Here is a 16,468-nt window from a genome sequence, read left to right as displayed (position 1 = left end):
AAAGGAATGTTTGTTTTTAGCTCCTTCAAAACAAGATATTCCTAATAAAACTTCAAATAATTTTTACATTTAATGTAATTTTTTCTTACATTTTTAGGGAAAATGTGCTAAATATCTGTCCATATTTAAACGATATTTTTATAACTATAAATATAATCTGCGCTCAGTGGCATTGCTCTTGCAGGAGGCTCAGGTGGAAGGCTGCAGTTCGCTGCTTCTGATTGGTCGACAGCATAACTTGATGCCCCTCCAGATTCCTCGATTAAACCGTCAATCTTCAGGACTTTTCCCGCCCACCGAGGTATGAAACAGCGCGAGCGCGGCGCAGGCTCCTGCACATCTCATCCGAGCTCCGCGCGTGAGGCTGCAGAGAGATGAGCAGAGCCTCGCGGAGCGAACATGGATCCTCATGAAGCGCTCGTGCTGTGGATTTTAACCGTCAGTGCGCTGAAGAGGGACTGTCACGGAGAGGAAGGTACGTGGGGCGCGCACGGGGTCCGGGGGCCCAGTCTGAGCACCTGTGCCCTGAGAGAGAAGTGACGTACGAGCCGCTTCGGTTTGAAAAGTTCTGCCGGTCTGGATCAACTGGTCCCGACAGCGGGGCGCATGCGCGTAAAAGCGGGACAGTGCAGTTCTTTGTCTTAAATCAGGTGCGCTTGCGTATTTCTATATCACTTGTCTTGTCGGATCAAAATCGTTGGTACAAAAAAATTGTTGGCACCTACGTGGAGGTGTGTCAATTACAAGTGGCGCGTGCGTCTCATGTAGATTGAAATCTAGCGTAATAAAGTGGTCTCGTGCGCTGTGCACGCGCGTAGTTGGATTGATGCTGAAGTTTGATAGATGCACCAAGAGCTCGCGCTCATTTTTCTCTGTGGGAGATGAAGAAAACTTTTCCTTTTTGACTGTTTCTGGGTTTGTAGTAAGGAAGAGGAGTGCCTCCTCTTCTCTTAGTCCTCCCTCTTAACCGTGAAGACCCCCCCCCCCCCACACACACACACACGCTTCACCGCTAACGCACCTTGGCATCTCATCGGGATCTCATTTACTTCCCTCCCCTCCCTCTGCATCCATCCTCCCTGCAGCAGAGGAGGTGAAAGAACAATTGATGCAGGGGAAGGAGTGATGAGGAGCGTGAGGTGACTGCAGCCTCCGCCGCACTGCCGCGGAGCCTCCGTGGCGTGTCCACGCGTGGGACGGAGTTGGATGGACATCTCTGCTGGTCCTGGGAGTTTAGTCTAAATTGTGAAAAATTTTCCTTTTTGCCCCAAATAGGCAAAAATATAATTATAAATTCACTAAAACATGTTGACAAGATAAAGCTTTTACTTGCATTTAGATATAAGAAGTTTTGATGAAGCTAAAGCTCTAAATTTGAAGGCCAATTTTTCAGGATTTTGAGGACGGGTAAAGTGAACCTTTTAAAAATTCAAAACATTTTATTGACTCCTTTTCCAGACATGAGACTGTTAAAGACCCACTTAGAAAAAACTATTTGTTTTGGTGTTTTTAACACGTTCATTTTTCTGATGAGAGAGGACGTATATTAAGAAAATGACTGTATTTTTCTTCATCATAGGTCGCATCAGGTTAGAAGGAGCACGAACAATGTTGGTCTATTTTTGAACGTTTGTCATATAAATAAGGTGCATTAAGCAAGACAAAAGCGTCAGAAATGAGTTTGTCAGTCAGACTTTAATAACTACGTTCACAGTAACTCTAGAACGTGTTTGTAACACGCTACACGTTAGCCACGTTAGCGTTTTCACAATACCTGTAACTCCCAACCTCGTTTGCAATAGAAAAAAAGACTGATACCGTTAAAGCAAAGGTTACTGTGACCACGCTAACTCCTAACCTTGTTTGCAAAATGAAAAAAACAAAAAAACATAGTCTGACACAGCTAGACGTTTGCCATGTAAGCGTATTTCCAATACCTGTAACATACCTGTCCCAACATTGTTTGCAACACAGAAAAAAAAAAAACCAGACTAATACCGTTACAACAAATGTTACCATGGCTACGCCAACTCCTCCTCCTCGCCATGTAAAAAAACAAACTGAAATTTGACAGAGCGGCGTGTCTCTTTGAAATTTGCTTCGACACGAATAAGCAAAAGCAGCATTAATCCATGTGCAAGGCGCTCTGTTGTTTTTTGAGAAAAAAAACCTTTTAAGTGGGCCTTATTGTGTGGAAAATACAGTTTTTGCGACTCTGAATATGTCTTTATTCTGATCAGTGTGAATCATCCGGAGTAAAAAAAAAAGCCGATTGACGAGGATTGTATTTGTGATGTAGAAAATACATTAAGCGGGCTACAAGCTCCCTACTCCGCTCCTTCTAATGCATCCAGTCTCAGACGACTAGATCCATGAACGTCTTTGTTTTCCTGATAGGTCAGGGTTGTGAGAGGCTGTAAGCTAGCAGTAGAGAGTGTAAACAGAGAGCTCTCAGTAAAGGGGAAGGGGACCAGGGTTGCTCTTTGCTAGCGTTCACAGCACACAACTTCGAGGTGAATTTCTGATGAACCATTGCCGTTCTGCAGAGAACAGGTCCTAGAAAACAACAGTTTTTTTTTATTTTGGCTACAAACGGCATAATCATACTTAAAAGAACATTACTTAAAATGGATCAAAAGGTGATCGCAGTGGGACTTTAAGAAAAACTTTGCAAGAAGTTTTGTGGTTCCATTTATTGACAACTCTCTCAAACTCAGACGATAAATCAGCACTTAGATAATTCATTTTAAGGAAAACATTAACAGACTACAGAAGGGTGGAGTCTAAGTTTGACCCCAATGACCCCTCCATACTCCTGCTAATCTGCAATGTAAATCCTCTGGATAAATCTTGCTTTCACACTAAGCTGTTTGGTCCACACTACAGATGAGGACCGTCCCTAAAGTTCTTCATAACATAAGAATTTGAAACTTATGCACCTTCTTTGTACAGGTGTACATCTGATTTAAAGTGGTATTAAAAAGTCCTAAATATAAAACACTTAAGTTTGTAAACCCTATTTGACTTAAGGAATTTTCTGTGAATGATGGTGTAAAATATTGTTGACTCAGTTTTGTTTTGTCAGAGATCCTTCAGCTTTGAACTCATCACTGAGGAGCACATTTGGTGAACGTTTAAGGTTGACGCGAAAAGATTTGATTTGACCCCAAAATGTCTGCTCCCGGGCGGTCCTGGAATGACAAGTATTTCCCAATCCCATCTCATTTTCGGTTGACGTGAAGCCCTGTCTGCTGCTTCTGTTGAATTGCATGTTTGTGACCTTTGTGTCTGGGAGGTCATGGTGATTTGTGAACGCCGCGAGCCGCAGTCTGCTCCTGTCTGAGCCTCAGGGACGCCATCATTTTCAGAAGAGGCAGGACGGCGAGGGCTGTCATTTAGAATAATGCATGCCAGGCAGGAGTGTTGGTCTGAGCGCTGACATGATGAAATAAAGCATCAGTGCTGACAATTCTGGTGCTTCGTGATTAAAAAAAACAAAAATACACAAAATCACCTGGAGTTCACTTGTAGACACGTGTGTGTTCAGATGGAAGGTGTCTGAAAGAGCAGCTGTGATCAGAGGTGTACCACTGGTACAAAAAAGCTAACGAACAAAGAAAAGAAAGTTTGTTTTTGGTGTTCACCGTGTCCACTATGTTCATATTTCCTCAGCACCAAAAAGGTAAGAAATGGCGCCATCTTTGTTCAAAAACACAAATGGCTAAGCTATATCTAAGCAAAGCTAGTGCATGCTCACGCATGATTTAGCACTTTTAGAGGGTTTTTCAGAAAAGGTTTAATAATAAAAAAATAAGCTAACTTAAAAGAAACAGAACAAAGTAAAATGTTAGCTGTCATTTAAATGCTATTTTCTGAAAGATGGTTGAGAAATGACAAAAACCTGAAAACATTGTGAAGAAGCTAGCAAATGCTAGCTAGATGCTAAGATAGCTATGAAGAAGATTATGCCTAAAAAGTAACACAGTAATTTTACAAATGCTAAATTATACATAAAATATGAAATTAGCTTGAAATTAAAATTTTTTGAAGTTAAGATGAAAGCATTTTTGAAAGCTCTAGTTTAAGTTGAAATTAGCAGCTAAATTATCCTAAAACAAAAGACAACAGAGACAAAAAAAACAAAACGTAAATTACGCTAAAACCTGTCTATATTTGCACACCAAATAAGATATTAGCCTTAAAGTTAAAAACAAGTCAAAAAGGTTTTCTGGAACACTGCCAACTATAACAATATTTATATTTTACTGTTTAAATCCATTTTCATAATAAACACATATATAAAATGCCTTAGGTAAACTGTTTATGCATTAAAATTGTATTTCAATTGTTAGAAAAATGCTGAAAATGTGTAAGCACAGCAAAGCTGACATGCATATTGTATACAATCGCTTACCCGTATGCTAAATAATAAAGCTGTTCAGAAAAAAATGAGCTTAAATGCCATATCAGTGAACAGAACAGTCTTGGAAAATGATAAAGAAAGTTTGTCTTTGATTGCTAAATATTTTAATTAGCTTTAGAAAAGTTTTAAAAACTACAAACGTGAATTCCAAGCCGTTAGAAAATATACTTTGTGAAAAATCTAAATTGTTTCGAGTGAAAAAACTAAGAAAAACTGACTGTAATTTGTTTAAATGTGAACATATAGATATTCAAATGTATTGGTGTAGTCTTTTCAACCTGAAATCTTCTGTCTTGGTGAACATTTCACTTCATTTTATTGATGATTTGAAACTTTCATCCATTTTAGCAGGACGTCAAAAATAAAAAAATGTGTAAATACTGAAGATGTAGAGCTGAAAGTTCTGACATGAATGTCAGTAAACTGAAGGCTTTGACATCAGAAGAGTGTTTAGTAGTTTTCAGTGAGTCTTTGTTTCTGGCTGCTGATTGATTTGTGTTTCTTGTATTTTTAGACAGAAAGTAAAACCAGAATGTATTTTTTCCCCTCAAATGCACCTCACAGATTTTGTGTGTGTGTTTGTGTGTGTGTTTGTGTGTCTTATCTCATCCTGGGAATAATATTTGCTGGTTTGCGGACATAAAGCGAACATTAGAACCATCCGGCGTTGGCAGCGTCTTGCAGTGAGAAAAGCGCTCGCGCTTTCATGCCAGCGCTTTGTGCAAGCATCTCCAGGGCTTGTTCTCCAAAGGTTCTTCAAAGGTTATATGCAAAAAACCCATCTCAAGTAGGAGGAAGACTGTGAATTAAAATGTCTCGCGCCTCCCACGCTGCCAGATTCCGAGAGATGATTTGTGGCCCGAGTCCGACGTGCGCCGGTGTTCCGGCTTTCTGAGAGTTTTCCTCCATCCTGAGGTGTGGGAAGTTGATGAATGTCGCCGCCGTGTTTGTGTGGAGCTTGGCAGATTTTGCTGCTCAGACGGATGAACAGTGAGTGCATTAATGTGAGGCTCGGGGGGGGGGGGGTTGTCTCAGACACTCAGTTGATGTTTAATTGGTCTTCATCCCAGATCAGTTTCACATTTTTTAGGGTACTGTGACCTTTCCCGGACCCTTTTCCTGTTCGGTTGAGGGCTTTATTTTGGAGGGATCTCGGTAGTCAACCTGCTTTCCACATGTTGGCTTAAAAACCATCAGGTGGGTCATGTCTACCTTTGAGAATGCGACCCAAGTTTTCTTGCAGCATCTTTTATTCGCAGAAATATGAAAATGTACGACCTAAGGCAAAAGAGCCTTTGTTGACTCGAGTTGACTTTGTCTGTCAGTGGTTTGTGTTGGAGGTCATCGGGGGAGGTTTGAACCCTCAGAGCGTCTGTCGTCACTTATGTAAGGCTGATGTGAGCCGACAAAACTGGGTACTTGTATTTTTTGGAACATGATGATGTCCATCCTCCATCCGTTCTCGTAGTGCCGTAGCACGAGGTTTCACTTCCCCACTCAGACTCACCTGGTGAACACATTGCACATCCACATGCTCGTTGTCTGAAAGGTAATACCTGTAACAGGTAGTCTGGGGGTTTGTCCGGGTTGTAGAGCTCCGTAATCTGCCTGTTTGGCTGTCCACAGCTTCTGTTTAAGGCAGAATGCCTCCTGATGCAGAACCTCCAACGTTCCCTTACAAAACTCCTTTCCTGATGTGGATCTCGCCTCGTCTGCGGGATCCGTGTGTTGTGCCGTCAGTCTGCAGTCTTAATGACCTTGGTGTTGGGAACGGCGGCGGCGGCTCTCAAACTAGGAAACCCCATTAATCTCCCAGAGAGGCGTTTGACCTTTCAGACTCATTAAGCAGAGCAGACGCTTGTGCGGACGTATGGCCGGAGTGCGCGTGCACGCCCCATCAGCTGAGGCGTGCCGAGCTCTCCTGAGTGGGCGGGGCTCAGAGCCACCTGACCTTTTACCTGCACGCCTTTGTGGTGATAAATAAAAACATAAATTCTGACAGGCTCTTTCAGTCTATTGCCCCCCCCCCCCCCCCTTGACTTACTCACCCCCCCCCTCAAAGTGGTGGTGTTGGAGGGCTGATGTTGAATCCAGTGCCCCCCCTCTGAGAATTTTCTGTAATGAATGGATGTCTGAGTGGAGGAGGAGGGAGATGAAAGGGTAGGTGTTTGTGTGTGTGTGGGGGGGTCCTCTCAATTTATCCAGAAGAGAATGGGGGGGGGGCAAGACCCGCTGGGTTCATCAGAGGTGCAAAGAAACGGCTGTTAGAGGTGAGAACAGCTGAAACCTACCGATCGGATCAGAACATCTCACCGCAATCTCCGTCTGCCAAGCGAACCAGCTGCAGGTGATGACATGATCCCATTTCGCTTCTAGATGACTCCAGACGATCCAGCGCTTTGGATTCAAACGAGCCCCCCGCTTTATTGGAACCGTCAGAATCTAAAGTTTGCCGTTTATCATCTTCTCCCCTCCTGACTCTTTCAGTGCAGATTGTTGGTGTTGTTTCTGATGAAGGTCCTGCAGAGACCTGGCTCATGAGAGGTAAACAAGTTTGCTTGGGCTGTTGCCGTGGCAACCTGGTGAAGATGGCAGCTTTACTGTTAGAACTTGGATGCAAATAAACTTAAACGAACTGAAAGAGCAACTCTGGCTTGAAAACCATCAAAGTCAGCTCAGAGTATTTAGAAGATGTCTGGAGTGAGTCTTTAGGCTCTTTAAGACCTGTTCTCTTTCTTCATCCAGGACTCCATCACTTCCTCCACCCTTTAAAACCCACCCTTTCACTCCACCCACTCCCCAAAAGCTATGAAACACTTACATTTTTTAAGACACGTTTTTAGCAGTTATTGCTTCCGAATTTTTCTTTCCTTTTCTTTTCATATTTATTTCTGCACTCTTCATCTCACCCCCACAAACACACTCATCCTGTCACTTATCCAGTCCTCGACAACACTTCCTCGACAAACATGCTGTTCTCATAGCAACCACTCTGCAACCTTCATGTCATGATTGTTGTGTCTGCATTTATAACAGTCATCATCAAACATCTATGCTGAAAGTCCCCGATGTGCCGAATTGCCATAAAAGAAATCCTTATTGATAAGTAACAGAATGGAGAAACCACAGCATATGTGTCAAACTTTGAGTTTTGCTAGCAGACGCAGCTTGCTATGTTGTTTCATAGTTGGAAACTTTGTAGATTTCCACACCTTTGTATGAACTATACTCCCACAGCATCAGGTCCTTCAGCTTCATCCACAAATGCAAGTCTTTAAGTCGTCGCAACACTTTACTGGCTGGTTTTATGACTGTTTCTATTTCATCCCATCAACAGGAAATCACGCTGTGAATGAACACAGCAATAAATCAATATTATGGCCATACTTGGTTAAACCCCTGTTTATGTGACAAAAATTTACATGAAATGCAATGAAAGGCTTTTCACTTTAGTTGATTGTGGAGGCTTGACAATTGGCGCACTCGTTCTTCAGCCCATTACATCAAAAAATTGTTATGGTAGCTATGGACCTTGACCTTCATGGGAGCAAGTATTTTGAACCAAAATGTGAGATTAAAGCCATATTATCAGATCTAATTAAAACCAAACTCACTAATGACAGTTTCTAAACACCAGACGAACGGTCCTGGTTGGGCATCACTACCAAATGACCAGATCTAGTCAATTTGGGCAACAACTTTGCTTCTCTTGTAATTTTAGAGAATAAATTCATTTTTGTTTGGGTTTTTTAAGTCATTTTCACAAAAACGGTGATTTGATTGGATGAGAGGTGTAAATTTCCTTTTACAGTTTGAGTTATGATAGGTATTATTAACATAAAAATATTTTTATTTGGACAAACATTCAGAAAAAGTGTTGGGATTTGATACACTGATGTGTGATAGTTTTAGTAAAGGTTTTGGTCAATTCAGGTAATTTTACTCTTAAACCATTTCTTCTTCAATCCAGCACCAAGTTTGATTCTTACAAAAGTTGGACAATTGAGTTGCTATGGTGCTATGGAAGACTTTTGAAAATCAGCACATGCATTCATCGGCCCATTTCATTCAAAACATATGGGAGTGAGTAATTTTCACCCAAAACTGGACAGTATATTCTCAAAAATGTACTTATGAATGTTTCTTGTCCCCCAGATGGCCAGACAATAGACTTTCATGGGTGGAAATGCATACCAAATGACCAAATGGAATTCATTTTGAATTACAAGTTAGGTTTTTTTTTTGTAAAATTTGACGGTGAAACTATTTTTGTTTGTGATTCAAAAGTTATTTTTTTAAAATGGTGAATTGAACTGATCCAAGATGGAAACTTCCTATTATAGTTTGAATTCATATGGTAAAAATTCAACAGGATAATTATGTTTTTTGTCTGTTAAATAAAAAGTTTTGATTCATTTTTTGCTGTAATTTTTGATCAATTAGTGTTTTTAACCCATCGCTAATCTTATAAAACATAGAAGTAATGATTGCAGTGAAGAAGCCTTGCAAAGAGTTTCCACATCAGTTAAGTCGGATTCCTACGCTGTTGGCCGATTTTCCTGCCGTTGACCCGTTTGACGGGCCGTGTGTCTCCAAATGCACTGATCACCCTCACTAAGCTTATGCCGTTTTCACAGAAAAGGAGACAAACTGCATCCTCAGAGCTCCTAACGAGCTCTTAAAGTGAGTTAATCACGTTTGGCTTAATGGGAATTGTGTATCAGTGCCATGATAATGCGGCTCATAAATCTTATCACGGTCGCCATGGAGATCTCTTCGTCCCCAGATGTTGTGATGTTGGGTCTCTCACGCCTGCTGCCCGTTTTTGTCGGGACTACTTCCAAGTTGTTGTTTGTTTGTGCGTTTGTTTGGCTCCATTTGTGTGCCCAGTCATGATTGCAATCAGCGTCACACAAGCAGCAAGGCTCCCGTTGTTTTTTGCTTATAATTGTTAATTTCCTCTTTGGAAGTCATTTAGCGGGCCAGTCAATCATTCGGTCGGCGAGGAGGCAGCCCGGAAAAACCAGCCGGGTAAATCTGACTAGGGGTCCAAGACCAACCGGCGGTGAGTCGGTAAACAGCTTGTGTGTAAGTCAGCCTGTCAATGATTCAGCCAGCCAATCAAAGCGGGGCAACCGTTGTGGGAAAATGTCATTTCTGCAGAAACAGTTGGACATTCTCTGCTTGGAGCAACAACCTGTTATGTGACAATGACACTCAACATCTAAAGCCTTTGTTAGACCTTTTCAAACACTTCTACAATATGAGATGAACTTGCAATTTGTGACAGTTGTGATCCATACTGAGATGACGATATGACTTGCGATACATGAACTAAAAGCAAAACAAAATCGACCAAATACATTATTTCTATTTTAATGCAACAGTTTTATTATAATAAAAGTTAGCATAGCTAATGATACACCAAATGACCCCAACCTACATAGGAGGCAGTAGGGATGGGTACCAAGCCTCGGTACTGAACGAGCCCCGGGGCAACATTCTTCAAGACCGTGGGATCGTTAAGATCTGACCTCAACGGTTCTGCTATCGGTACTGGAGAAGTCTGATTTTTTTTGTGTCCCGCAAGATATACACGATATCTGCCATATTTAACTCACCAAGTCAGTCAATTTTCTGTTAGTTAATGATTATATAAATTTCGCTATTCTCGCTGAAGAGGAGAGGTCTGTCTGGTTATTTGTGTGCACGGGGGGCGACGCTGTTGTTCAGACAGCACGCGGCGCGCACGTAAAATTAATTAAATCTGCGCTAGAGCGCCCCGACTATCGTGTCAACCTGCTGCTATGATGACCGTATTTTGCGCTCTATGTGTAGAATACACTGGAGGGGCGCGGGAAAAAACGACTCACTGCTGCATTGGATGTGAACAGGTGAACAGGTAGAGAAGCGGGGGAGGAGCTATGGCTCCAGACTCTGTCAGAGAGATGCAAACACGGCATCAGATTTAGACGCAGCTTTCACTGCGGGGTTCAAGCAGAGACTTTCTCTGGGATGATCTTATGAACTCAAACATTTATTTAATTTGTTTTATTATTACAACATGACAGCAATATGTCAAAACATTGCTGTTTATTTTTCTTTAAATAACTTATTTTTTCATGTATTTTACTTTTATAGTTCAAAAAATGTATAAGCATTAAGAGGAAATAAAATACTTTGTTCTTAATTTGTTTATTTATTTATTTTTCTTCCTCAAAAATTATCGATAAGAGTATCGTTAAAATACCGGTTCGATAAGCAGTATCAATAAGTGTAGTAGTACCGTTAAAACCTTAACGATATCCATCCCTAGGAGGCAGGCATCTAGCATAAAAGGGCTCCATCCCATTGGTCAGTAGTGTAAAGGCCTTAATTTAATTAGTATAGTACTTTAAGCTGCCTTGAAATTATTTTAGCCTAACATTTAAGGTAAACATTTATTATTTATTATCTTTTATGTTTACATGTATTTATTTATTTATTATTATTATTTTTACTTCTGAAGCTCATTGTGACTTCTGATCTGTGAACGTTGCTATATAAATAAAATGTACTTTCTTATTCACTCATCCCTCTTTGTTAATCCGATTCTTGGTAAAGAAACAGTTTTATATTAAAGATAAAAACAATTTCCTCATTTATAATGATTCATGTCAAATTCCTAAATGCTAAATCCTCTAAAAAGTCACAAGGAAGCTGAATAATACATCAAATTTAAAATATCCAAGAAAAAGTTGAATAATTTTAACAATGCAGAACAGTTATTTTTACATTAATAAATAGAAAAAGAAAAAAATGTTAAAAAGTTGCAATTCCCTAAATGATGTTTCTTTATTGTTAAATAAGTTGCAGGGTAGTGAAGAAAAAAATGGTTAAATGTTAAAATGCTGGAGTTCAAGTCAATTTAATGCTCATAAAAAAGCGCAAGAGAAACTGAGAAATTAGTTAAATTAAAAGAACGAAATTCCTTAATTAGATGCTATTTGCTTAAACAGCTTTAAGTGGGAAACATCAGAAATAAATTTGATGGTAAATTTCCACTTTAACGCTCTATCAGTGGGAAATTCCAAATGACAGCTGGAAGCAGGAAATCTGCCTCAAATAGGGAATGATTACTATTTTATTATTTTGAAAGGATCATTATTTGTGATGTTTTCTATCATGTTTTTCTGGATTAAAATAGTATTTTTCCTCTATTGCTTCATTTTTTGAAGCATTTTCGGGGCTTTTGTGATGCGCTGAGCTGTGGGTCAGCCCAAAGCCGAACAATGTGGGGGATGTGTGTCTAAACAGAAATGTATCATGTAATAAAAATACATTTTTAATACTAAATATTGAAGAAAAAAAAAAGCTTTTCTGGCGTCGCTGCAGCTCTGAAACGATTTCATGCTTTCCGGCGTTTCTGTTCTGCGCCAAAAGCCCGTTTTTGTTCCCGCCGCTTCGTTGATGCGCCTCTGTATGCCTGTGTGTGGCGGTGGGTTTATGCTCTATAATTGGTTTGGCCTCTCGTTTAATGCAGTGACTCTGTTGGTTTTCGTGGTGTAGTGGATGAATGAAGAGATGTGTGTGTTTATCAGGAGTTATTCCTACAGCGTTGGCTGTATTTACTCCAATAAAAAGAGGCAGAACGGAAAGGAGAGTGGCGGTGTGGTCTGCAGGGAGATGATTGAGGTTTTTACCACAACTCTCTGAACTTTAATAAAGTAGCTATGCTGTTTTTAGCCCTGATCCTCAGTTACTGATGGAGGTTTCTGCTGAAAGCAAGCTTCTACCTTGTTCTAAGAAAACTGGTGAAGCCTTGGTCTACAGGAAAATAATGAGCAAACCTGTACGAGACTTGGATTTGTTCTGCATGAAATAAGATTGTAGTCTGCTTGGTGAACCCGAAGCGTCATATTGTTCAGGCACATTTTTTCTACCGACATGTTGCTAACACTTGCACTTTATGTAAAGGTATGTGTCAAGTAGGTGAGACTTAGGCGTGAAGTACGGATTTTTCCATTTTTTTCAGCCCCCCCCAACCCTACACACTGCCTTTTGTTCACATGATAAGTGCTCGTTCCTGTGTGAAGCCCGACTGTGATTCTATGTTCACGTGTTTAGCATATGGTGTTCACACTGGACTGTCACTCCCCCATAATACTAGCAAATGTACTTACAGTTGGAAGAGGCTTCTGAGGCTTCTTCTGCAGTGGACCGCTCTCTAGCTGCACGCGTGTTTCACCTGTGCTCTCTGGTACAGACATCTTCTCAGAATATTATATATTGTCCAGTAATAAACAAGATTGCAGACACTTTGTCCCCTTTCCGGTAGCCATGAATTCTGACACCCAAGAAGAACGCGGGGCAGGAGGCTTCGCCTCTGTTTATACAGACACGTAACGTTGCGCTGCACAAAATAGTTCCCAACATGTTGGTATATTCATCGAAATCTAACAGCACGCGTTCATGTTTGCTATTACGGAATGAAGGAGAACAGTAAGTAATATATTTTTAAAGAGGCACGAAGGTCACGTGGGAATTACCGGAACCGCGCAAGTCTCGCGATAGCTCGTAAGCAGCCGGACAGAACGGAGAGAGGTAGGGCAGGAGAAACAGAGGACGCCTGAAAATCACACGGGTTACACAGGACTAGCAGAAAATATAAATTATCAGAAGAGATGAATGTGTTTAATGTGTTTATTATAGTTCCAATCACGCAACATATGCAGAACTTTTAAAAAAAAAAATATAAAAACATATGGTGGAGAGGTGCTGTGGTTATCGTCACACTCCTACGCACAATGCATATGCACACTTGAGGGCCGGCCTCCTGCTGGTTTTCCAACCAACCTGCCATTGAAGCTCCTTATTGGCTAAACACACCTGATCCAGGTAATCAGCTGGATTTTTTTCCCGAGTCCTGGATTTGGGCATCCCCTGGACTAGAGTGTGGCATGAGGACACCGTACTACAACATCACCAGTGCGTCATAAGTGTGTGTAGCTTACATTATCCTTACTAATACTTGACGATACACTTACCAAAGGCTCGACAATCCTTTGTCCCATTTTTATGCTGTCCTTTGAGGTGATCACACAATCCTCAAGGGAACTGCAAGACACACCTACCCTCCCTTATGATACAACGCCACCTCTCTACGACCCTTCATGTCCCCGAACAACCTAAAAACCTGCAGCAGCCGTACGGGTCAACCCCTGTACGGGTTGCATGGGACTAAGGCATTTCGTCCTTATTTTCCCTTTAGAGCCTTTGATGTTAGTGGAAGAATTCTCCCGTGGAAATGATGCTGTTTCATGTGATTTAAAAAAAAAAAGGGGCTGAGTTGCTTGATTTGTAAGGGAAATTGCCTCCCTGCATCTGTGAGGAAGGTCGTCAAAGGAGTCTTCATCACCTCCTGCCACTGAAACTCCCAGGGAGGTTCAGCTTTTGTGACTCAGATTTCCACGATGAGTCATTCGGAAAGAATAACGTCATTGTTGGTAATAATGAAAACAATAATTCTAAGTCTTTTCATTTATATACCAATGAAACGTTAACTCTTTTTCTTTATTTATGGCCTTTTATGCATCTATCTACAAGTTTTGAAGGTATGGCCGGCTGTGCACACACTGTTCTGATGAAGGGTCTCAAAGTTATGAGAAGATCCAGTGGAACTCCAACTTTCACATAAAACATCATTTGTAGATCAAGAACATTCATGAAGGTGAGCCTTAAGACTTCAAGCCTGAAAGCCTGGATTACTGCTAAACTGAAACAAGGTTAATGATAAAGAGCTGTAAAAATTTCTATGAACCCTTTTGAGTTTTTTAACCTTAAAAATAGTTTATCTTGGCTTGTTTGGTATCTTTTTTGTTAGCACAATTTCACTTATGTGACTCTACTGTTTTTAGCTTCTTCTTCTTCTGAACCTAAAATCACACCAAAAAAACAAACAAATCTGGATTGGAAATGTTTGTTTTTAACTGTGAAAATCACAAAAAGGTTTAGCAAACTGTATTTTTTAACTTTAAATGAAAATAGGTTGTGAAACTTGAAAAAAAGTACTTGGAAAATTTCAACCAACTACGACACATAATGCCCATTTTGTGGTCTAAACCAACAGAAAATGGCGACAGGGACGAGCCTATCTTTGGATGGGTTGCTGTCCAGATCCTCCTGAATGTGTGTGTGTCATTTGTTGATGGTGCGGTTGTAGGGAGGGGCCAGTTAGCTGACCGCTTCCAATAAACAGTTGATGTGGCCTCAGATGATGAGATTAAATTAAAAGATTGACAGCTCTTTTGTTGAGAACGTTCAGACTTGATTCATACAAAAATTACAGATCCAACCGAACTTCCTGGAAGATCCAGCCCAATATGCTCCCTGATGGAAGGAGGTTTCTGCCCAAATCTCTCCATACATGGCCCCCTTCCTCATTTCCTTAGTACGGATCAGTTGTCCTATCCCCTTTCCAGAAAGGCAACCCAAAGCATGATATTTCCACCATCATCCTTCCCAGTGGGTAGGGTGCTCTTGGTATGCAACTCAACATTCTTCCCCCTCCAAACACCAAAAAGTTCAATTTTAGTCTCATCTGATCCCATGACATTCTCTTCTGGATCAACCAGAGGGTCTCTGGAGAACCTTAGACGGGTCTGGACATGTGCTGGTTTAAGCAGCGGGACCTTAGGAGCTCTGGAGGATTTGAATCTATGACGACGCTGTGTGTTGCTATAGTAACCTTTGTTTCTGTAGTCCCAGCTCTTTTGAGGTCATTGACCTGTCGCCTCGTGTGGGTATGGGCTTTTTCCTTATTGTTAAGATTATTTGTACTCCACCAGATATCATCTTACATGGAACTCCAGGTGGAGAGAGATTGTCAGTCATCCTGTAGTTTTTCCATTTCTAATAATAGCTCCAACAGTTGACGTCTTCTCACCAACCTGTTTCCTTATTGAGGATTGGTTCATCAAGTTTCAGTCACATCACATGCATCCATAGGGGGGGGGGACCAGTATGGGTGCTGTGGGTTTTTGGGTCGTTCAGGCCTGTGGAGGGTCAGAGAGCGGCGTTGCATCTTCAGTGGGGCGCAGGTGTGTCTTTCAGTTCCCTTGAGGCTCACATGGCCATCTTAAGGCATGTCAGGAAAATGGTACGTACCATTGTCACGCATGTAGTAAGTGTGTTGTGAACTATTTGTAGGGATACTGAAAGTTAGGACAAATGGGTGATGCTGTCGTAGGGTGTCTTTACGCTGCACTCTAGTGTACAGAGTCCTTACTGTGTGCAAATGGGCTGGTGCACGCTGTTGTCTAATTTCCTCATTTTTTACCAGTCAGGCTTCACCGCAGGGAGCGCACACCTGTCATGTGAACAGCACTTATGGCCACCCTGCACTGTCCAAGGGATATGAGGGAGTTAAAAAAAGCAAAAAGCTGTACGACATGCCTATGTTTCCCCTATCTTTAAGTGTTATAAATGTCGGCTTCCACCTGTTGTCCGCATGAACCCTAACCTGTTTGAATCAAATCTAGACAAAGTGAGTAGAAAGTAATCGTGTGGTGCCTTTTCTCTCTGATATCGACTTAGTTTGAGGTGTTCTGGCTCCATCAGTCCTTTTGTTCCTCCACCCGCCTGCTCTGGGACTCACAAGCAGCAAAGAAGTAACTCCACTTGCCCAACAGCAAGCAGTTAGTTAGTAGTGAATAAATTTGCATGTCCTTGTGAACTGACACTTTTCTCTTGGCGAGGATGACTAAAGAACTTGCATGTCTCTGCACACTGTGACTTTTTAAACTAATAGAGTAAAAAAAACAACAAAAAAACGGCCCGTTAATGGGGTCTGTTTGATTTGCTGCACTGCAGATCACTTTTTCAGTTTTTGTTCTACATATATTAACACGTGCTTCTTCAGAAACTGCAAGAAGGCGAAGCGCTGCTTGTTTTTAAGCCGAGCAGGCCCTGAAAGCACAGGCTGATGAAAAATTCATCTCAAGTTGAAGCAAGGCTTTAAGCGGCAGCGTCTTGCTTCCTCCTCTCTTCGCCCTCCGTTTTGCACTC

General features: G+C 41.3%; 1 protein-coding gene across 1 annotated transcript in view; it reads left to right on the top strand.

The window, feature by feature from the left end:
• Nucleotides 1–264: 264 nt before the first annotated feature.
• epha10 (EPH receptor A10) overlaps nt 265–16,468 on the top strand; it is a 130,611-nt gene continuing 114,407 nt past the window's right edge. Inside the window, exon 1 of the mRNA XM_011481140.4 lies at nt 265–475. Coding sequence (XP_011479442.1) covers nt 400–475 — 76 coding nt within the window. The 5' untranslated portion in view covers nt 265–399. The remainder of the gene's footprint in view (nt 476–16,468) is intronic.

Source organism: Oryzias latipes, chromosome 11 (assembly GCF_053564925.1).
Source record: "Oryzias latipes strain Hd-rR chromosome 11, Olatipes_Hd-rR_3.1".
NCBI classification, from domain to species: Eukaryota; Metazoa; Chordata; class Actinopteri; order Beloniformes; family Adrianichthyidae; genus Oryzias; species Oryzias latipes.
Note: the sequence above shows the minus strand (reverse complement) of the source record. Positions and strands in the feature narration are given on the sequence as shown.